Raw genomic sequence first — 24,699 nt, forward strand, 5'->3', positions numbered from 1 at the left:
TGAGAAATCTGTATGCAGGTCAGGAAGCAACAGTTAGAAGTGGACATGGAACAGACTGGTTCCAAATAGGAAAAGGAGTCCATCAAGGCTGTATATTGTCACCCTGCTTATTTAACTTATCTGCAGAGTACATCATGAGAAACGCTGGACTGGAAGAAACACAAGCTGGAATCAAGATTCCTGGGAGAAATATCAATAACCTCAGATATGCAGATGACACCACCCTTATGGCAGAAAGTGAAGAGGAACTAAAAAGCCTCTTAATGAAAGTGAGAGAAGAGAGTGAAGAAGTTGGCTTAAAACTCTACATTCAAAAAACGAAGATCATGGTATCTGGTCCCATCACTTCATGGGAAATAGATGGGGAAACAGTGGAAACAGTGTCAGACTTTATTATTTTGGGCTCCAGAATCACTGCAGATGGTGACTGCAGCCATGAAATTAAAAGACGCTTACTCCTTGGAAGAAAAGTTATGATCAACCTAGATAGAATATTCAAAAGCAGAGATATTACTTTGCCGACTAAGGTCCATCTAGTCAAGGCTATGGTTTTTCCTGTGGTCATGTATGAATGTGAGAGTTGGACTGTGAAGAAGGCTGAGCGCCGGAGAATTAACGCTTTTGAACTGTGGTGTTGGATAAGACTCTTGAGAATCCCTTGGACTGCAAAGAGATCCAACCGGTCCATTCTGAAGGAGATCAACCTTGAGATTTCTTTGGAAGGAATGATGCTAAAGCTGAAGCTCCAGTGCTTTGGCCACCTCATGCAAAGAGTTGACTCATTGGAAAAGACTCTGATGCTGGGAGGGATTGGGGGCAGGAGAAGAAGGGGAAGACAGAGGATGAGATGGCTGGATGGCATCACTGACTCGATGGACGTGAGTCTGAGTGAACTCCGGGAGTTGGTGATGGACAGGGAGGCCTGGCGTGCTGCGATTCATGGGGTCGCAAAGAGTCAGACACGACTGAGCAACTGAACTGAACTGAACTGAAGGAAAAGGAATTCTTATCTGTCCACATTCTGGGCTGGTCTGACATATTGCTTTCTTTTCGTTATTAAGAAGTAATAATAAATACTGGCAAAACACATACCAGAGCCAGACTCACTGGATTAAAACCTCATTTTTGGTAATTTACTAGCTGTGTAAAGTTGGATCAGTTGTTTAACCCTTCTGTGTCTCAGTGTCCTCATTTGTAAAATATGAAGTTCCAAGTAATTGAAATTTGATCAGAGTGGATTACTTTTAGTTTTTAAGACAAATTATATTTTGTAACGTTTAATGCCGGGGGGCGGGAGCGGGGGCGGGGGTGGAGAACAAAAACAAAAGCAAGGGAAGAAAAAGTAAGTTTTAAAGCAAAGACAGTCTGAAAAGACTACATACTATCATACTATGTTTCCAAATGTATAACACTCTAGAAAGGGGGAAATTTATGAAGACAGTAAAAAGATCAATGGTTGCCAGGGATTAGAAGGGATGAACAGACAGAACTGCATGGGTTATTAGGGTAGTGATTACTGTTCTTTATGATGTAAACAGTGGATACATGGGATTACAGTCAGTCCTCCATATCCACAGATTCCACATTCATGGATTGAATCAACCAACTGTGGATCAAAAATACTTGGGAAAATAAAATCCAGAAAGTTCTGAAGAGCAGAACTTGAGTTTGCTGACACTAGCAACTATTTCCATAATATAATTGCATATATAATTATATAATATCATATTAGGTATTATAAGTAATCTAGATATATTTTAAAGTGTACAAGAGGATATGTGTAGGTTATGTGCAAAGACTGTGCCATCATATTTTCTGTAAGGAACTTGAGCATCCTTGGACATGAGCAACCATGGGGGATCCTGGAGACAGTCCCCTGTGGATTCCAAGGGACAAACGTACATTTGTCAAAACCTGTAGAATATACATCACCAAGAGTGAACCCTTGGTGGTTTAAGCTGTGGACTTTGAGTGATCATGATCTGTCAGTGTAGGTTCATTAATTGTAACAAATGGTGATGGCTGTGGGGTTGGGGGCAGGCAGAGTACCTGGGACTCTCTACTTTTGCTTAATTTTGCCGAACCTCAAAGTGCTTTAACGAAAGTCTTTAAAAAGTAAAAAGGAAGAAAGAAAAGAAAACAAACATGAAAGAGAATGAAATCTGAGAACCACAGAGAAAAGATAGGAGAAGAGGAAAGGAAGGAGTGGGGAAGATGTCAGTGACTTACTTCCTGTGAGGGTATCGTGGCCACCTTTTGTCACTTGTGCGATTTGTCAGTCCTTAAAGCTGTTTTTGTTGATAGCAGAAAAATACCCCCTGGAAAGTAATATTGTCTAGAGAAAAATTAACAACTTACTTTTGGGTAATGTTAAAGAATTTGGGAGAGACGGAGTTTTCTGTGTGTCTGTGTGCATTTCATGTTGGTGTGTCACCCCTTGTGAAGTTAGTGTTACATATTTTATGGATGCACAATATGTAGTGTGACTGGACATGAGGGATAACTGTTGATGGGTGACAGTTTCATAAAGACTTAAAAAGTTGTTGGAACAACAAGTGGTGTTCATGGGTGTTACGTGACAGTCAAAACAATACCAGAAATTGCCTTTAACATGTATAAATTATTATTATTGTCATTATCTTATTTTTTGATGTTCCAATACAGAATTATATAGAAATTAACATTTTATTTTAATACTAATAAACATATTTACCCTATGAAGGGCTGATTCCTTACATGAACAAAACATTAACTTTAATTGTAGTACATCTCTGTGTCTAAATTTGCCAAGGGCTTAAACCAAGATGTCTTTGTTATAGTTCATCCTGGGAAAAAATTCAATCACATGGATCCAGGACAATATACTAGAATTTATTCTTTAATCCATCTTTTTAAAGGTTCACAATACCAGATCATATGAGAATGTGTGAGTGTGTGTGTGTGTGTGTGTGTGCGTGCACATGCCAAATGCCAGCCACCACTGAAGTAAGGAAAAACAGTGACTTATTTATAAATTATATCCTATTTACATATCAAACAGATATTATAATTGTTTAAAGTCTTTCCCTTACTAGTGTGCCTTTATAAATTCATAAATGGCTATAATTTTTTCTTTCAAGAGCTATTACGAATCACATTGTAAATCCCTCCTCCGCTGTCAGCATTGTTGTACAAGTGAACCACATTAAAATGAATTTCTCAGGGGTAGCTTTGAGGGGGAAAGAAATTTAAAGCACTTGAACTTGAAAATTCCATTCTCTAATGCTAATCACAGGCCCTTCCAGCCCTCCCAGTTCTTCCCACCATCCCAGTCTTTTCATTTCCACCACATCTGTGCTTTATTTGTACTCATAAACTCTTTGCATTTCCAATCTGTCAAGCCCCTTGGCTCCACGTGGCCTCCTAACACAGCCTGGGACCTTATCAGCCATCTGAACACTACATTCACTGAGCACTTTCCAAGGCTTTGTTGCCAGATTCATCTATCACGCTTTCCTTGACATTCCTACCTTTAGCCTAATATCTTATAATCAGGTAGTTACTCCATCAATATATGAGGGAAAGGGAGGAGAGGAAAGAAAATTCTTCAATACAGTTTTAATGTACTGAAAATTTCTTGTGGAAATGTTACTTTTGCTGCTTGCAAGTGGAACAAATTCCTGTTGTTGTACATCAACAGGGTTCGCATACCTGTGGCCCAGTATTTTTTATTTTTCTATATCTATCCTGTTTCCCTTTATCTTTATTGAAGGCGACTTCCACTCTTGCAAACCATCCATTCCATTATATAGCTTTCCTTATTACAGTTAGATCATATAAATTTATTTTCCTTGAGTCTTTTTCACCCAGGGATTTTTTAGTATGTTCACCCAGGGATTTTTTAGTATGTTCACTTACTCTTTTCTTCTGTGATCTCTCTCCAAAAAAATGAGCTTTGTGTGTGTCCGTGTGTGTGTGTGTGCATGTCCGTGCATGCACTCAGGCACAGTTTGTGTGTGTTAATGTAAATAACTTTTAAAACTTAACCCCTCTCTCTCTTCTTCGTTCCTTCTGCTCTCTCTCAACCTTTCTTCAGCTCTGCCCTTCCCTCAGTGATCACCAATGACTTCCTGATTGTCAGTATTTTCTTCTCAGTCCCTTACTCTATCAGTGGCATGACATTATAGATGTTATAGACATTACTGAAATTCTGTCCTCACTTTGCTTTATAGCACCATTTTCCCTCATATAGCTCTTTAGTCTTTGTAACTGATATCTTCTTCTTCCAGACCTGAAATGTAGGTGTCCCTTTCATGTTCTTACACCTCAGTAATGATTCTCAAATTTTAGTGAGCATAAAAATCACCAAAGATTTTTGTTGAAAATGTAGGTTTCTAGATCCTACCCTCAAAGATTATAATTAAGGTAGGTCTAGAATGAGGCCCAGGAGTCTGCATTTTTAACAATCTGCATTCTTATGACTCTAATAAAAGTGATTCAGGGCCACACTTTGAAGAAAATAATCCTCTGCAGCCCTATCTACTCCTGTGACCTCAGTCATCGCTTCCAAGCTGATTATTTCCAAATATTTTAACATCCTACTCTCATGAATTTTTCCTTATTCTGTGGACCATACTTCTGTACCATACTCAGGACCAGAGCAGGGCTGATAATCATGCTTACTGGTTATTAAAATAATGTTTGGAGAAACACCTGTAAGCAGCTGTTGCCCTCAGCCCACAAGTGTCATTCTACCACTATGGTGCTGTCTTTCCTGGTGCCTCTCCTCAGATCTTCTGGACCTCCCCACTTTTCAGCAACAAAAAAGTAACACCTGGAACCGCAGAGTTTCTCCAGGATCCTGCCCCAGTGCAAAGGCTAGCATCTTAATTGGTTGAATTGTATCCATTAAATATTAATATTACCCCTGTTGTAGGGGATGATGTCATTAACTATATGGGGCACAGGAGAAGAAGCTAGTTTTAGTGGGGAGAATAGTAAATTCAGCATATAAGATAGTTTATGTGCAGTACTCTTAAACCTACTAAAATAGTTGGATGGAGTGACCTGTAATAAGTTCAAAAATTACAAGAGCTGTGCTTTCCAAATTTGATTAATCATCAGAATCTAAGGCCCAACCCTGAGAAATTTTGATTCATTAGAATTGGGGCAGGATCCAGAAATCAGTTTTTTAAACATTTCCTGCAGTGGTTCTGATAATTAGGTGGATATGAGAACCACCGCTTTGGACTGAGGACACAGAAGTATACAATGAAAGTATTGCCCCCTGTTGAACCTCAAATAGGCATTTCCATTCCATGGCATAGTCAGAAAGATCAGACAACAGGATATGTGGGTTTCTCAGCACAACTATTTACCACGACAAGAAAGTATCACATGTATGTATTTTATACACAGAAAGCAACTCAATGTTGCATTCCATTCAACAGAATGCATTTTGTCCCTGGTAAAAAAGAGTTCCATTTCTAGGAGTTCCTTTGAAAATAAATTCTATAAGGAAATCAATCCCTGTTTGGGAAAAAGGTAACAAAGTGTAGTCACCTTCTTAAGTCTTTTAAGTTTAAGAGAACATATATAATTATATTATAATCATGTGTTGCTTTTCTCTGAATCATATGTACAGTTTATTGAAACAAAAGAGAAATAACAATTCTATAAAATGTTGTATCGTGAGTTTAGTCCTGAGTCATTCGTTATGTACGTGATTCCTGAGTCACTAATTACTAAGGCTTTCCTATAAGGAAAAGATTACTAACAATAGGCAAAGTGAGTGATTGTGAAACTTTTTGAATACAAATGATTATAGTTACAAAAAGATTGTTTTAAAGCTGTACTGGAGAAATTAAATTCTGTTGTTACATTAATTTCAAAAATAGATATTAACATCAGTTTTCATTGAAAAACATGAAAACATTTAATTCCGTGAGGAATTAAATCTAGGGGATTTAAAAGCTTATAAAGAAACATTCTTAAAATTTACAGCTTTATGCAAGTTTTACTACCTAGAGAGAAAGAAGTTTGTTGGTTGCCTAGTAGAGATACATTTTGGAAGTAAGGTTTTTGGTCCTCAGTTTTGTTTATAATACTAAAACCTAATATATGTAATTGCTGTAATGAGAAAAAACAAAGTAAAATAATTAAGGTTAATGACTGCTGTTACATTTTTTTCTGTAAATGCCCTTAGTTCTCCCATGTCCCGCCTACCCCTGCTCCCCACCCCCAACTATTCTGCACTTGGAAACACAAAACAACTTGTCAGTTCAGTTTATTCAGTTAGGGTCAGTTCTGTGAAAACAAAGTCAAGGCGATTGTTTGATTTAATTGACTGGTGAAACTGGTTATACAGGTAAATAGAAGTTAGTTTTATTTTTGTCCAGCTGCATATTTGAATGTTCATAAAATAACTTAGCAGAATAAGATTCCAGTGACATAGTAATAGATTTTAAAGAATGATTACCAAAGCAAGGGAAAAGGGCTCTAAAACACGAAGTATAGAAAATATTCATGGTATTTTTTTTCTTTATGGCTCCACTTTCACTATAATGAATTGTGTCCAAAAAAAAAAAAAAAAGTCTTCTTTTCTTTCACTATTCATATCCTGTTCTTTGAGGAATTTTTTTCCTAGGTGACAGTTTATATAACCTTAACAAAAATGTCCAGTATAATTTAGGTGAATCATTTACATAACTTTTATAAAGTGGTCCTCAAACTGTATGCTGATAGCCTTTAAGAGTTAGTCAGCCACCTCTTGGCTTCACTGTCTTCCTCACCACCTGAACCTCATGGTTGGTCATTTTCACTATGAATGTTTCTGCCCTTGATTCTTTGTACCTTCCTCTCTACCGTCCTCTGTCTACACCCTGCTGTTCTCCACGCCTTCAACTTTGAGGCTGCTACTCACTCATTATTTTTTTTTTCCCCTGTGAGAGGAGAACCAAAAAAAGTGCAGTGCTAAAATAAATGATATGTTTCAATCTTAATTCAAAAAAAAAGGTATAGATCTTGTAAATGTAGTTTATTTGAGAGGGAAATATAAATCATTTCTTGTCCTAGAAAAGCAGCAAATCTTCAGCCTCAGTTAAACTTGTTAGGATTTATAAAGAAAAAAGGAAAAAAAATTTTCATATAAAAAGCTAGAATGTTATTGTCAAAGAACATTTAAGGTGATAAAGTAGGAATTTTATAATTTTTTTGTTCTGCATCATAAAATTCTCCCTTCCTGACCCCCTCTTCCTTATAATAATAGATATCCACCACTTTTTTTCTAATTGTTCAGTTTTTACATATCCAGCTTTATAATTGCTTTTTCAAGAACTTACTTTGCACCAAAGTAGTGGCTTCCTCATACTGACAGTGCTATTTAGTCCTGTTCTAGCATACATTTTATATTTGCTTAGGAGAAGAAGAGTAAACACAAAGAAATAAAACAAAAAACTAAGGTTGGTTGATTACATAAATGATAAAATCCTTTAGAAAGATCTTTGGTCTTATATATCAAAAACATTACATAGTTGTACCCCTTTAATATTGGTGCTTCTGTTATGGAAAAAATTTTTTAAAGAAAGTATTAAGGAAAAATTTTATCTACAGTACAAAATCATTTGTTTTAGCATTATTTATACTAGTCAAAAATTGATGACAGCCTAAATGTTTGCTAGTATAAACAATATAATTAAATTGTGACTCATTGGCTTACTAGATAGTTTTATAACCATTAAAAATATGAATTAAGGTCTTCCAACATCCTGGAAGAATGATTATGATATAAGATAAAGTGAAAAGGGATGATACAAAATTTTACACAGTACACTAACTTTGAACAATCTGAAAAGGAACTAAAATATTTTATTTATGAAATAAAATACTTAGGAATAAATTTGATCAAAGGGGAGAAAGACATGTACACTGGAAACTACAAAACATTCCTGAAAGAAGTTAAAGAAGATATCTGCGGCTAATAGAGGATTTAAGATTGCTTTTTGTGGGTTTGGTTGGTTGGCTTGGTTGTTTCTTGTTTTCATTTTTTTTTAATTGAAGTATTGTTGAATTATAACATTGTATAAGTTTGAGATATAGAACATAGTGATTCACAGTTTTTAAAGATTATACTCCATCTATAGTTATTGTACAATATTGACTATATTCCCTGTTCTGTACAATATATCCTTGTAGCTTTTTTTTTTTTTCCTTTCTTTTTAGCCATGCTGCATGGCTTGTGAGATCTTAGTAACCTGACCAGGGACTGAACCTGGGCCCTTGGTAATGAGAGTGCAGAGGCATAACCTCTGGACTGCCAGGAATTCCCACTTACTTCTTTTATACATACTAGTTTGTTCCTCCCCTACCCCTATCCTCCCCTAGCCTCTCTTCCCTCTCCCCACAGATAAACCACTAATTTGTTTTCTATCTCTGTGAGTCTGTTTCTTTTTTTGTTATATTTACTAATTTGTTGTATTCTTTAGATTCCACAGATAAGTGATAACATTACAGTATTTGTCTTTCTGTCTGACTTACTTCACTAAGCATAATACCCTCCAAGTTCCATCAGTGTTGCAAATGGCAGGATTTCATTTTTCATGACTGAGTAATATTCCATTTGTGTGTGTGTAGTTATTGTTTAGTCACTAAGTCCTATTCGACGCCTTTGGTGCCCCATGGACTGTAGCCTGCCAGGCTTCTCTGTCCATGAGATTTCCCAGGCAAGACTACTGGAGTGGGTTGCCATTTCCTACTCCAGGGGATCTTCCCAACCCCAGAGATCGAGCCCATGTCTTCTGCATTGGCAGGTGGCTCTTTACCACCAGGCCGCCTGCAAAGCCACAACATCATCTTGATCCATTCATCTGTTGATGGACTTGCTTCTATATCTTGGCTTTTTAAGTAACTTCTGCTATGAGTATTGGGGTGCATATATCTCCATCTTTTCCAAAGGAGAGGAGAACCAAAAATAATTGCAGTGCTAAAATAAATGATATGTTTAGGGGAGTAGGATTGCTTGATCATCTGATATTCTATTTTTAGTTTTTCGAAGAAACGCCATACTGTTTTCCATAGTGTCTGCACCAATTTATATTCCCACCAACAGTGTTCAAGGGTTCTCTTTTCTCCACATCTTGCCAACATTTGTTATTTGTGGCCTTTTTGATGATAGCCATTCTGATAGGTATAAAGTGATAACTTACCGTGATTTTGATTTACATTTCTCCAGTGATTGGTGATGTTGAGCATCTTTTCATCTACCTGTTAGCTATCTGTATGTAGAAGACTTAATATTCTTAAGATAACAGTACTGCTCAAAATGACTGACAGATTCAGAGCAGTCCCTATCAAAATCCCATAGGTATGTTTTGCAGAAATAGAAAAGCCCATTTAAAAATTCATGTGGAATCTCAAGTGACCTCGAATAGCCAAAACAGTCTTGAAATTGAAAAGCAAAGGTAGAAAGACTCATACTTTAGATTTTAAAACTTATTGTGAAGTTACAGTAATCAAAAGAGTGTTATGCTGGCATAAGGACAGACATATAAGACTGATGGAATAGAGTTGAGAGCCCAGAAGTAAATCTCACATATATAGTTTTTTAGTAAAGGATGCCAGGACCACTCAGTGGAGAAAATACAGTCCTTTCAACAAACAGTACTGGTAAAATTGGATATCTACATGTAAAAGATTGAAATTGGACCCATGTCTTACACTGCATATAAAAATTAACTGAAAATGAATCAAATATGTTAAATTTCAAAAATAAAGGTATAAAACTCATAGAAGAAAACAGAGGAGAATATCTATGACCTTGGAATCAGCAGTGGTTTCTTTAAAATGACACCAAAAGAATGTACAACAACAACAACAAAAATAGGTATGATTATACGTCATCAAAATTTAAAACTTTTGTGATCAAAGGTCAGTATCAAGATGGTGAAAAGACAGCCTACAAAATAGGAGAAAATATTTGCAATTCATGTAGCTAATTAAGGATTTAATATCCAGAATATATAAAGAACTCATATGACTCAACAGCAAAAAAAAGCCTAACTAAAATATGGGCAAAAGATGTGAATAGACATTTCTCTAAAGAGGATATACAAATGGCCAATAATACATAAAATAACTGTGTTGGAGAGGATGTGGAGAAATTGGAACCAAGTGCATTGCTGTTAGGAATGTAAAATGGTGCAGTCACTTTGAAAAACAGTTGGCTGTACCTCAAAAAGTTAAATATAGAACTACCATATGACCTAGCATTTCCACTCCATTCCTAGGTAGATAATCAAAGGAATTGAAAACAGGGACTCAAACAAATATTTGTATACCACAACATTAGTCACAATAGTCAAAAAGTGGAAACAATGCAAGTATCCACCAGCAGATGAATGAATAAACAAAATATGCTCTAAACATACAATGGAATATTATTTGGCCATAAAAAGGAATACGGTACAACATAGATAAACCTTGAATACATTAGAATTAAATGAATTAAACAGATGCAACATGACAAATATCATATGATTCCACTTATATGAGGTATCTAAAATGGGAAAATTCATATAGAAAGCAAAGGGTTTTTGGGAACTAGGGAGTTAAGGGGAGTGTTTTTACTTAATCTATACAGAGTTTCTGTTTGGGTTGATGAAAATGTTCTAGAAATAGATACCAGTGATGCTTACCTGTTGTGAATGTACTTAATGCCATTGAATTGTACACTGTAAAATGCACAAAATCATAAATTTTATGTTTACATTTTAAACATGATTATTTAAAATACATTTAAGTTCAGTTCAGTCGCTCAGTCATGTCCAACTCTTTGCAGACCCATGAACCACAGCACACCAGGCCTCCCTGTCCATCACCAACTCCTGGAGTTCACCCAAACCCACGTCCATTGAGTCTGTGATGCCATCCAACCATCTCATCCTCTGTCATCCCCTTCTCCTCCTGCTCTCATTCTTTCCCAGCATTAGGGTCTTTTCAAATGAGTCAGCTCTTCGCATCAGGTGGCCAAAGTATTGGAGTTTCAGCTTCAACATCAGTCCTTCCAATGAATACCCAGGACTGATCTCCTTTAGGATGGACTGATTGGATCTCTTTGCCGTCCAAGGGACTCTCAAGAGTCTTCTCCAGCACTATAGTTCAAAAACATCAGTTCTTCAGTGCTCAGCTTTCTTCATACTCCAACTCTCACATCCATACATGACTACTGGAAAAACAATAATAGCCTTGACTAGATGGACCTTTGTTGGCAAAGTAATGTCTCTTCTTTTTAATATGCTGTCTAGGTTGGTCATAACTTTCCTTCCAAGGAGTAAGCATCTTTTAATTTCATGGCTGCAGTCACCATCTGCAGTGATTTTGGAGCCCAGAAATATAAAGTCAGCCACTGTTTTCAGTTTCGCCATCTATTTGCCATGAAGTGATGAGACCGAATACCATGATCTTAGTTTTCTGAATGTTGAGCTTTAAGCCAACTTTTTCACTCTCTTCTTTCACCTTCATCAAGAGGCTCTTTAGTTCTTCACTTTCTGCCATAATATAGTTATTTAGATGCATAAATTATACATAGTGGTTTAGGTACGTAAGTAAAGATGACAAGGAATATGAAAGCATGAAAAATTACTGAATTATAAGTGATTATGTTATTTTGGGGCTTCCTGGTGGCTCAGATTGTAAAGAACCTGCCTGAAATGCAGGAGACCCAGGTTCAATCCCTGGGTTGGGAAGATCCCCTGTAGAAGGGAATGATAACCCCACTCCCGTATTCTTTCCTGGAGAATTACATTGACATAGGAACCGGCAGGCTACAATCAATGGAGTCGCAAAGAGTTGGACATGACTGAGCGACTAACATTTTCACTATATTATTTTGAATAGAAATAAAGTTCAAATAAATGATTTTCATTTTAGCTAATGGATATTCTTTAAAAGATAAATTTTATATCACATGTTGTCTCAGACCAACAAACAGTAAGAAAATTTAGGTGACTCATTCCCCAAATTGGTAAGACTTAATATTTTATTTAAAATTTTTCTTTCCTATTTACATGGTCTTTATTTTTATTTTAAAGAATAGTTATGTTGGTTAGTAATTTTTAAAACCTTCAGATTTACAAAGGAAGAGCTTTTCAGAGTAATTCATGTAAGGGAGAGCTGATGTCTGTGCTAGAGCATTTTGAACAGTTTCAGTTTCTTATAAAATTGTCTAGATTTTAATGAAACCTTTTTTTTTTCTTTAGCTTGACAGGGCCAATTCTCTGTTAAACCAGACTCAACAACCTTACAGGTATCTCATTGAATCAGTTCGTCAGAGAGATTCTAAGATTGATTCCCTGAAGAAGTGTATTACCGAACTCGAAAAAGATGTCAGGTAACCATCTACAAATCTTGTATTTGAGTAATAAAATATTATTATTATTTATTTGGATAATAAAGGCATTGTGAGCATAATACTGCTGTAGTTGAGGTGGGAAATTGGTAAGAAAAAATGTACATCACGAAGGTGATCTTAAATGTGATGTGTTCGACTTCTCTTAGAAAAGCTAAATCATATCCCATTAAGGTATTCACATTCCACCTGGTAAATCAGAAGTCTTAGCCTGGAAGTAGCAATGCTACACTGATTAACAAAGCACTCCCCCAACCCCAGGGCACACAACAGCCAACCTGTGCTGTCCTTGTTCCCTAGAATTCTTTAGTGGGATGGGCCACTTGTGGAGTCAGAACGACTTTTTAAACAGATAAAATGTACACATTTACTTAGATTCCTGTTGACTTTGCCAAGGAATTTAGGCTTTTCTGCCTCTGACCTTTTACATGAAGTAAACCATAAATTACCTCAATGTAAATAAATTCCTTTCACATCCTTAGTTGAAATTATTTTCTTACATGACACCTTATCAAAAGACTTGTTCCACTGAATAATTATTCAGATTCTTTACCTATTCATCTAATGAGATCATTTTAATCTTTTTAAATTACAGTAGAATAATGATGCTATGTAAAGAAAGATGTTTTAACTCATGGATGCTTCGTTAGTTGGCTTAATTATCATTAGATTTTAAAATTATTTAGAATAAGTAATTAGATAAATTATTAACCAGTTTACAAAAGTATAAGCAAAGAATTAGATGAGAAAGAAAATTCTTAAATTAAGTAATTAGAAAAGGTAGTTTATTTAAAAATATAGTTATTGTAGAAGATAGCCATTAAATTTAGGTTACCCAAGATATATAACCAAAAATATAAAACTACTGATAATTAACTGCATATAAGGACTGCAAGCTAACTGTTTGCACCAGGGGAGCTCTCTGATAACTAACTCAAAAGTGTGAATGTTGTTTTTGATGAATCAGAATAATCTTTTCCTCTCTTTTCTCCCCCACCAAAAAATTGGCCCAGAATTTTATTCTTGATCATAATTTTTCAATAATGTAATAATTTTAAATCACATTGATGTTTTAAATGTCAACATAAATAACAGTTAAATATTTAAAATATTCATAACCAGCATTATTAAATTAATTCAATGATTTAACTAAACCATTCTATAAATAGCTATTGGGAGCAGTAGAAATTAGGTCTTATCATTCACTGGACACTTGATTATCCTAGGGAAATGGAGGAAAGAGCCCCAAAGAGAATTTTTTCTTTACATATTATAGAAATTTGTTATATTTGAAATTTTGTATAGAGTTTTGTTTTACCTTTGTAATCTTGGAGCAGGGATATATAAAAAGCCCTGTGGGAAATTTGCCTCTTTTAGAATTACCTTCAAGTAAATTCGTTTGAATATTTATTTTACTAAGAATTAGGATAGCTAAAAATGTTTATTATAGAGAAAAATATAGCCAGCTATAGGAGAAAATTATAATGATGAACAAATTCATCCCTGGAGAAAATTAGCCGTTTGTCATCTAAGAACATATTAGTTTTGTGATAGGGCCAAAATTTGAATCTCTGCTTTCTAATTCCATAATCTTCACCTTTATGTTATACTGCCTCCCTATGTTCTAATCTGAATAAGAGCTAATTTTTTATTAACTAATATAATTAAGAGAAGCAAAAAAACAAAAAATAATGTAGAATAGTAGTTAAAAGGAGAGCTTTTCATGAGTTGATAATCATTGAAACTATGTGACAGATACATGGGGGCTTATTAAATTTTCTCTCTTGAAATATTTCATAATAAAGTTACTTTTCAAAAAACAGATTTTAAAAGGGAGGACAAGGGCAAATCCAGCTCCGTCCTTAGTTTTGAATTAGAGCAAATCAATTAAAGTCTCTGAACTTCATCCAGTACAACTTCCTGTCATGATAAAATAATACCTTTCTGCAGTGTCCAGTATGGTAGCCACCAGCTACACGTGGCAATTGAGCATATGGTAAATGTTACTGAGTAACTAAATTTTTAATTTTATTTGAATTAAATTAATGCTAATTTTCATTGCCAATTTTGGCTAGCTAATGGCTTTAGTATTGGACACTATAGCCAGTTTTCTTATCTGTGAAATGAGAGTGGCACCAACAGCACCTAATTCACATGGTTAACCTGTGCACTAAATGATATAACCTTTGTAACATATATAGCACTGTTCCTACACTTTAAAATGCTCAATTAATGCTTGATATTATTAGTATTGTCTTATTTTTAACATATTTTTATGTTGAAAATATCTTTAAAATGAGAAATAACATTTCTCAAAATATGCTGAATCTTGACAAAAATTTGTTTAGTTGCTAAGTCATGTCCGACTGTTTTGCCACCCTATGGACTGTAGCCCACCAGGCTCCTCTGTCCGTGAGATTTCCCAGGCAAGAATACTGGAGTGGATTGCCATTTCTTTCTCCATGACAAAAATTAGGACTCCCTTAATAACACCAACAGTAAGTAATCATAAGAACTATGCCAATTATGGAATTAAACAAACAAAAAAAATTTTATGTGCTAAACATCTGAGACCTTTAAAGCTGTCTGTGTTTCATAAATTTATTATATATTATTTTAGTAGACTCTGAACTGATATTTCACAGGATATGAAGTCTTGCTCTTCATTGAAGCAATTATCTTCTAATGTGAAGAGTTACGGTGCTTTCAGCATTTTAATTATGGCTTTCAAGATGCTGTAGATGTACCCTGATGTCATGGATGAAAAGATGCCATACATTACACAGCCCAGTCAACAAGTCAGACACAGCAGGTTAGGTCACATTCTGCCTACCATCACCCTGACTCTGAGCCAGTGGCATTTCAAATAGAGTAGAATTATCCTGGGCTTCAAGTACGTATCAGCCTGTTTTTTTTTCTCATGGTAAATGCATCTGTAAAAATATAGATATTAATGTGAACATCAAAGGGTAATTGTGAAAATTAAATGAAGTAGCATATAAAAAGCAAAAGCTTCCGGCGCACAAGAGAAACTCGGTAAATGTTACCTCCCTTCCTCTTGTACTTCATTAATTCGAACTTTAAACATTTGATGACCCATCCAAAAAGATGACTAAGTGATCATGTTCTTTGAAAATTCCTGTTTGTTTTTGCTGGGTGTGGATTTTAATTGTAAAGAATATTTACATAAACTGATTAATTTGTAAATATTTCTCTAGCTTATACAATATAACCTTCTTTAAAGAACTAAATATAATTTTATCATTTTTCTACAAAATAAGGCAGTATCACTATGTCACACCCACAACTTGCCAGTTTAGCTATTGATACAATTTATTCAGTGCCTAGAAAGGTTAGAGTAAATATGCACTAAAATGAGACTGTGAGAAACATGTTAATAGCTAACACTTGAGATATCACTATTCACTGTCATTAAAGAAATAATCTGTTCTAAATGTAGTATTTCTATCAATCCACAAGACAGTCTGAGTTATATAGGTTTGATCTATAGGTCAGGACTGAAGGAAGCATGGAAAGAGAATAATTAGCATAAATTTTCTTTTTCTGTTGTCAGTTTCCATTTTTTGTTAACTAGTCATTTAGAAGGAGAAGACTACTTAGGCTTATAAGACTAAGCCAGAGTATATTGATCCAGGAAGTTAAGGAACAGTATATCAGGAATATGTTTTCATACAGCAGGTGAAAGAGAGCCATAAACGCGAATTTCTGAGTAATAATTAACAGTGAATTGAACAATTATGGGTGTAATATACCATTCACCGTAGATGTGCTTATAAGGAGATTTGTTTTGTAGTTGCTTTATGAGTCACGCATAGAAGCTTTGTATTTTTAAGGGTAAGTTTCCACTGTTATGAAATGTCCTATGGAGATTAAACTTCCATTGAGTAATTACTGTGTGTGGAAGAACACAGAATATAGTAATCATCATATTCACTTTTAGAGACCCATGTGTTGAAAGTGGTCTCCATTGTGATTTAAGAAAGACAAGGCTAAGACTGAGAATATACACCCAAGGGGCTTCCCTGATGACTCAGTGGTAAAGAATCCACCTGCCAAGGCAGGAGACCCAGGTTCAATCCCTGGGTCAAGAAGATCCCCTGGAGAAGGAAATGGCAACCCACTCTAGCATTCTTGGCTGGAAAATCCCATGGACAGAGGAACCTGGCAGACTGCAATCACAAAAGAAGCAGACACGACTGAGCAACTACATGTCTGTGGAGCCAGCGTGTCGCAGAGTTGCTTTGTAAGCCAGTTTATCCACTTGCCTTTTATTCCATATTATATGGTTATTTTTGTTACTTAAGTATGAAATATTTACTTTATTCTAAAAAAATTAGGCACTACATATGAAGCATTTCTAATGAATTATTCGGTCCAAATCCTTTGATTACATCAACGTTCCATTCCTATTACACTGTACTTTACTTATGGGCCTGTTGATATTTGAGAGCCTGTCTTTATGTCTTTGTATGCACGCCCATGTGTGTACTACATGGAGTACATGTCTACATTCTGTGTTGGGGGGGTACATGTATATGAATATGTAAATGTATATGAGTATGTATATGAACACATCTGTTCTTTGAAAATTCCTCTTCATATTTATTGGACATTTATTTTCATTTTGAAAAATATTTTGTCTTCTTAGCTAAAGATAGAATTTTAAAGTAACAGAAACACCCGATCCTTTACCATTTTGGGGGGTACTCAAGCAGAACACGGCACTCGATTTCCTTTATATCTAGTTTTTTTCAACTCCTCGGCTCAGTAGGATCTCTGGCGCCTAAATACAAAAGTCTGTTTGTTTTCCTGTTGAGGTGCTTACCTTTATTGACATTTAATTACCATTTTCCTCTTATGACTCTTATCTAAATCAGTTACACAGTATAGCATTTATGTAGAGGTTTGTGTTCAGGGTTTTATATAATCATTCATTAGATAATTCACATGTCCCTTTGACATACATGAGCATCATTTCCGCTTTAATAGATGTGAATACTGAGGTTCAGTGGGGTGGTATTTGTGGTGCATTCTACTACACAGTTGAATCTGGCACAGTTGGAAATGGAAGTCAGAATTGCTTCTAGTCTTTCGTCTCAGAGGACTCACTCTGATGCTTCCTTGGGGAAGTTCTCTTACTAGGAAGAGAATTTGAATTTCTCTGTTCTCAAGTCCTTGGAATTAACAGTTCTCCCAGAACACCTACTGCTATTCCTTGAGTTTAAAAAAAAAACTCCCCGTAATATTTTAAGAATTGGTGGCTTTCCATTTTCTTAAAGTATAACTTAAAACATCCTCCCTGTTCAGCAAACAATTCTCGTTAACTTTACCGTCTCAGATTCTGTTTTGACATTCAAGGAATTGTGCTTCTTCAATTCATTGTTGCTTTTCTTAATCCTGGTTGCAGTACTGTCTGAATAGACTCACCCCAATGGCTTTCAAAGGATATTTAATGGTTCTAATTAATTCTTATATGTTGAATAATAAAACTCCAGACAGTGTAAGATAAGCCTCAGATATTTATCTTTTCAAATAATAATATGTCCTTACAATTAGGCTTGTCACCCTTTCCTATCAGAAACTAGGTCATTTCAAAGAAAAATCCACAGTGCAGACTTAGAAATTAAAGACTGAACTAAGAATATGGAGGCAAAAATTGTTTTCCTGAGTTTACTATAGACCAAATATCTGATTAATTTATCTCAGTTATATATCTGGTAATTTAGTATGTGGCTTCCCTGGTGGTTCAGAGGGTAAAGCATCTGCCTACAATGCGGGAAACCTGGGTTCAATCCCTGGGTCGGGAAGATCCCCTGGAGAAGGAAATGGCAACCCACTCCAGTACTCTTGCCTGGAAAATCCCATGGACTGAGAAGCCTGGTAGGCTACAGTCCATGGGGTCAGAAACTCGGACATGCCTGAGAGACTTCACTTTCACTTTCTTTCACTTTCAAATTATAAAATATACTTTCAGTTTTAAGGATAAATGTTATAATTTGACTTTCAGTGTCTCAAATTTTAATATGGTGCCATATGTACTTTCTTTTTACCTTTTATATAAGTCCCACTTCATCTTTTTACATTTCAGGAGTAACCAGTCATCTCTGAAAAAACACTAGTTGTATGCCCCCACTAGGCAGAAAAGTATTCTATGAAAATGTCTCAGTCACATTGTCAGATTGAAAAATTGTTCTTATAAAATAGGTAGGCCAATGATTGAATCAAACATTGTAGTCACTGATCTGATATCTTTATGAACTATAAATTTAATTTTTCTTCAGTTCAAATCATCAAATTTGTCTTTAATCTTCTACAATTTCTTATTTGTTAAATTTGTACTAGCATGACAGTGTTTTTAAACTTGGTGTATTTTTTTCCCCTAGCAATTTAAATAAAGAAAAGTCAGCTTTGCAGCAAATGAAGGATCAAATGGCATTAGATTTGGAACAACTTCTAAATCATCGTGAGGTACTTTTTCCATTTTGTCTTACTTTTTAACACTTTAGGCTTTTTCAGAATCAAATTGGGTTGAGATTATTGGATCCCAGTTGCCCATATTCATTATGAGTTAATTCTTATTCCTGGAATTCCTAATTCTTTATGGCCCCTTATTGCCTTATTCATATCTCTGTCATTGAATTTCCATGTTATTTAATAATCATCTGTGTTACACCTTTCTCCCTCTAGACTGTAAATTTCTTTAGTGTACCTCTTTGCCTTGTTTATCATTCTGTAGCCAGTGCCTAGTGTACGATATTTGTGTTGAACTTTAAAAGCCATAAGTTTTCTTTAATTTCTTCCTCATGAAAAATCTTTTAGACTTAATACAATCCCTATTTTATAAAAGAAGTAAATGAGTTTTAGGGGGTTTGCCTAGAGCCAGATGGGTCACTGGGATAACCTCAGTTTTCTTCCTCATTTTTAAAGTCAGATTTATTGAGATATAATATACAATAAAATTCACCCTTTCTAGCATACAATTCTGTTAATTTTGTTAATGCGCACAGTTCTGTAACCATCACCACAAGCAATATATAAGATAGTTTCATCATCACAGAAAATTCCCTCTTGAACCCTTTTCCCCAACTCCAGTCTGAGCAACCAGTGATCTGTTTTCTATCCCTGTAGTTTTGCCTTTTCCAACAAAAGGTATTATCCTTTCACAGAATGTCAAATAAATAAAATTATCAGGGAATTTCCCTGGCAGTCCAGTGGGATAGGACTCTGCGCTTTCACTGACAATGAGACAAGTTCCGTTCCTGGTCAGGGAACTAAGAGCCCACAAGCCAAGTAGTACAGCCAAAAAAGGAAATAATAACAACAATAATAAAATTATTGGTCTTTTCAATCTGGGTTTTGTTCAGTTGCCATAAAAAGATTCATTCATGTTGTTATAAATATTAGTAATTTGTCCTTTTTATTGCTGAGTAGTGTTCCCTTGTAAGGATATACCACAGTTTGTTAATCCGTTTGCAGTTGAAGGTCATTTGCATCATTTCCATTTGGAAACACTTAAAAATAAAGCTGCTGTACACTGTTGTGTATATGTTTTTATGTAAATAAAATTTTCCTTTTCTCTTGGTAAATATCAGGAGCAGGATTTCTGGGTCATGTGGAAAGTGTATGCTTAACATTGTAAGAAACTGCCAGACTATTTTCCGAAGTGACTATGTCTTTTGCATTCCCACCAGCAACAAGTGCCAGTTCCAGTGGCTCTGCATTCTCACCAACAGTTGGTATCATTAAGCTTAGTTTTTTAATCCCTGAATTTTTTCCACTGTACTATCACTGCCTTGTCTTAGCCACGTTTTTACCGTTTTGCAGTCCTAACAGAGAAAGAAATGCTCACAGCAGACCATTGGTTTATAAGTATCCTGAAGACATTGCTTCCTAGTCTGGAAAAGATATATCAGGTATTTGGGAAGAAATTGTTGGAAGGAAATTATTGAGAGAGATGAAGCAAGGAATATTCCTAGAAACAACTTAAAGACACATATCCTAGAAATAATGTCAAGGGAATTGGGAGACTGTCTTTATCTTAGAAATGGCCTTTGGAGTGAGTTCTCTTAAAGGTGTATTTTATGTGATGGGTGAAAAGGATAAGAACGTGTCCCTGGGCTAGATTTTAGAGATGATTTTTAGGTAGATAAGTAGACCTGACAACAAGTTACAGAGTAGAGAAATTTCTGAAGATACTTATTCTTTTTTCCGACTTTCAGCATTCCAGGCCTTATCTACTATTACTTGTGTCCTAGGATTCTGATTTCAAATAGTTGTTGCCTCACTGTGGAAGCCAGATTTATTCAGTATATGTATCATAACAAAAGTTTTTAAAACTGAATATTTAAGAAGTAGTGGCTACAGAGGTCCATTAAGTCATACCAAAAGCTTTTTTTTATTTTTTTTCCCCAAAAAAAGCTGCATAATACATAATGTATTTAGAATGGCAAGTCTCATTTGAATTTAGAGAATTATGCTCAACTCTGAAAAATATATGAAAGCCTTCATTTATATATTTTGTATGTCACACTTGGAATCACATTATTCATGAGTCCAAATAAAAGCTCTAAGTTTTAATAGTGGGTTGATACTTGAGTAGGTTTAAAGGAAAAGTTGACTTAACATAAAAATTAAATACTAGCAAGGTGAATTAAGTTGACAGCTACCGCATGGCATCAATGAAGTTTGTAAGGATACACATCTAATTAAATAATTATCAGTTAATTTGCATGCATTTGAGATTTCTTCATTTTGGTATACAAATAATCCAACATTATGACTTTTCTTTATGCCAAACAGTCAAAGAAAAGTAGCTTTTCTTTCTCCCCAAAGCAAAATAAAAATTCAAGTTTAATGAAACAAATCTAATATAAGCTTGTAATCTTTTCTAAGAAATGGTTTAAGGAATTCCCTGATGGTCCAGTGTTTAGGACTCTGCATTTTCATTGCCAGGGGCCTGAGTTTGATCTGAAGTCTGGGAACTAAGATCCCACAAGCCTCCTGGCCAAAAAAAAAAAGGAAGAAAGAAAGAAAGAAACAGTTTAGCACCAACTTGCATCACGTGTACAGCATGCATGCTCAGTCACGTGTGACTCTTTGCAACCCTGTGGACTGTGTCTCCCCAGGCTCCTCTGCCCACAGGATTTTCCAGGCAAGAGTACTGGAATGGATTGCCATTTCCTACTCCAGGGACCCTTCCCAACCCAGGGTTCAAACCCACATCTCTTGCATCTCCCAAATTGGCAGGCAGATTCTCTACCACTGCATTACCTGGGAAACCCTTATAATGTATGCACACCCAAATGCAAATGCAGAAGGCTTCTATGGAAAGAAAATTGCCTGTAACCTAGGAATATGCTTGAACTTTCCTTTGAACATTTACCTTTACCTGATGAAGCAGAATCTGCAAGGTTGATTTATTCATTTTATGACTCTGAGGGTGACGTGCCCAGAACACCCAGTAGATAACAGTTGAATAAGAATAACTCTGATAAATAAGTCAAATTTATTGAAAGTGAAAATCTGGACTGAGACTAAGGGGAGGGCAAACAGTCACTGAGGGCACAAAATAGTGGAGGTGCCTCCTCAGGGGCGTGCCCAGTGCAGGGCTGGCAGCGGAGAGCTTGCCTCACCCTTGTTAGGACCCTGTGAAAATGATCTAGCATGAGTCATTGATTCAATCAGGCAAATTTTCTCAGTTTAAATAAGTGATTCATAAAGAGACCAAATGAACGTTTAAAGTGTTTCATATTCTTTTTTGCATTGGACAGGTCTTGCTTTAATTTTATAAGTGATGTTACTTAGTTCTGGCAAGACTGTGTGTGTATGGTAATAATATGAAATGAGATGCCCACCTCATTTACATAGTTATCAAATATGTGTTACATGAAAAAAAGAAAATGAGTGGGATAGTCCTGGGCTGACAATGCTAGGATAGGTGAGGCAGGGTTTTTCTTTTCTGTATTGGTCTTAGCTCAAAACGTCAGCTTAAAACCTCATTCACATTAGTAGTTCAGTTGTGGTCTTAAGAATTTCCAGGAAGGATAAAATCGATAGTGGTCTCTTATTCTATAAATTTTTAGAATTGATACATTCACAAACCGTTGTGTGTATTTGGAAAGTGTATTGGGTGACTTTTATTCTCATCTTTTCTTTAGAGAAAGTGTATTAACCTAATAAAAAAATGTTAAGAAAGGATTGTTGTTTAGTCACTCAGTTGTGTCTAACTCTTTGTGACCCCAGGGACTGTAGCCCACCAGGCCTCTTTGTTCATGGGATTTCCCAGGCAAAAATGCTGGAGTGGGTTGCTATTTCTTCCTCCAGGGGATCTTCCTGACTTGGGGATCAAACGTGCGTCTCCTGTGTTGCTGGCAAATTCTTGTCCACTGCGCTGCCAGGGAAGCCCTACTGAGCCTATGCTTTAGAGCCTGTGAACCTCAACTACTGAGCCCATGTGCTACAACTACAAAAGCCCCTGCACCCTAGAGCCGGTACTCTGCAGTAAGAGAAGCCTGATCGTCACAGTGAAGACTAGCCCCCACTCCCCACAACTGGAGAAAACCCACCCACAGCAGTGATGACCCAGAAGAAGCCAAAAATCAATCAATCTTATTTAAAAAAAAAGAAGACACAATTTAATGTCATGATCTCTGCCTTTATAGAAGATCAGAACAAAATCTGGTGCCATTTCTCTTTGTTTTGTGAAACTTTAGGGACCTACTAAGTGCTTCCATTTATAGTATATAATTTAGTGTTTGCTGCTGTCCCCTGAGATAAGTATCATTGTCCCTACTTTAACAGATGAAACTGATGCTGAGTAACTCATGGTTAAGTAACCCAACCATGCTTACATACTTACCGTTAAAACTTTTTTATTTTTCTGAAACAGAAGCTTATGATCCTTCTTAGTCTCATTTAGACAAAAATCTCATGATGAATTATTGTTTGTGTGAGTTCCAGAAAATTGTTGCTGCTGTAGATGAAGCTATATGCTTTTTTCTTTTTTTCCCAGAAAATGAGAACTGTGTAATTTAACGTGTTTCCTTTTTGTCTTAGTTGACAGAAAACTCAGAGCTAAATATCTTTCCAGGTGTTGTAATCTTTTTCTTTTCTTTCACTTTTGATGCTTCAAAGTAGCTTTTTCTTTATCTTTCAAGTGGAATGAAATCTTTTTTACCCTTCAATGCCTCCATTTATACTAAGACCTTTTATGTATAAAAATATAATATATAAATCTTAAATAATTAGGTTTCTAAAAATATAAAGGAAAAGACCAACTAACATGATCTTACTTTTAGTTAACAGTATCAGGGCTTCAAATTCAACATTCAGTTTTGAGTATAAGAAATATGATTCCTTAGAGTGACTTTTCTTGTTTCATCATATGTCCTTATAATCTAAGCTTTCAAGAGCAGGAAAAATATCTTTAATCAGCTAAATATCTAGTAAAATACTGAGCATAATTTTAAGAAATGGATGTAAAAGCTCTTCTTTTAATTCTTTAAATTCTAACTGTGTTAGGGACAATGGTAAGAGCTCCTCTTAGGAAACTTTTCAGTGTTTTATTGAGCAGTAGTTGGTATCATGAGCTTAAACTGGTGATATTGGTGTTCAACAAAAATGAACCAATTTGAAAACTATTTAGAATGCAGAATCTCGGGGCTTGGTGATTGATTGGATTTAGGGAATGATGAGAGAAGGAATGAGAATTGATGCCTGGGGTTTTAGCTTGTGTCCTGGGTTTATGGTGATGCTACGAAGGCCATAGGACGAATAAGTTTGGGAAAGAACTCAAGAAAATATCTAAGTGGATATATTCAGTAGAGAGTTTGAAATGTAGGTTCTGGAGTCCAAGGAAGAGAACTTACCTAGAGCTAGAGATTTGAGAGTCAAAGCATAAACATGGTATGTACACAGAAGCAGATAGAAAGAACTAGTGAAGGTGTATAGAGTGAGAACAGAGAGGGGCCTAGGACAGAGTCTTGATGAGTACTAATAGTTTAGAATAGGCAGAGCAAAAAAAGCTCACAATAGAGTGGGGAGTGATCAGAGAAATGGCAGGCACATCAGGAAGAGTGGATCCCTAAAGCCAGAACCATTCAGTAGGGAGTAGGTTGGCAGCAGTGGCTTCAGCTGCCAAAGGGCCAAGTCAAACAAAGATAAAAAAGAAAGTGTCATTTGGATTTTTAAAAATGCTAAAACAAAAAGCAGTTTCAGTGGTGCTAAAAGGCAGATTTCAGTGAACTGGTAAATGCATAGACGTTGAAAAATAATAATAGAAAAAATAGACAACCCTC

The 24,699-nt window shown here is 35.6% G+C and overlaps 1 protein-coding gene across 1 annotated transcript in view; it reads left to right on the forward strand.

Moving 5' to 3' along the window:
* The window catches only part of PIBF1 (progesterone immunomodulatory binding factor 1), a 229,162-nt gene that overhangs the window by 176,594 nt on the left and 27,869 nt on the right, over nt 1-24,699 (forward strand). The window contains exons 14-15 of the mRNA XM_068984596.1: nt 12,234-12,364; nt 18,787-18,871. Of these exons, the coding sequence (XP_068840697.1) occupies nt 12,234-12,364; nt 18,787-18,871 (216 nt within the window). The remainder of the gene's footprint in view (nt 1-12,233; nt 12,365-18,786; nt 18,872-24,699) is intronic.

Source organism: Capricornis sumatraensis, chromosome 12 (assembly GCF_032405125.1).
Source record: "Capricornis sumatraensis isolate serow.1 chromosome 12, serow.2, whole genome shotgun sequence".
NCBI classification, from domain to species: Eukaryota; Metazoa; Chordata; class Mammalia; order Artiodactyla; family Bovidae; genus Capricornis; species Capricornis sumatraensis.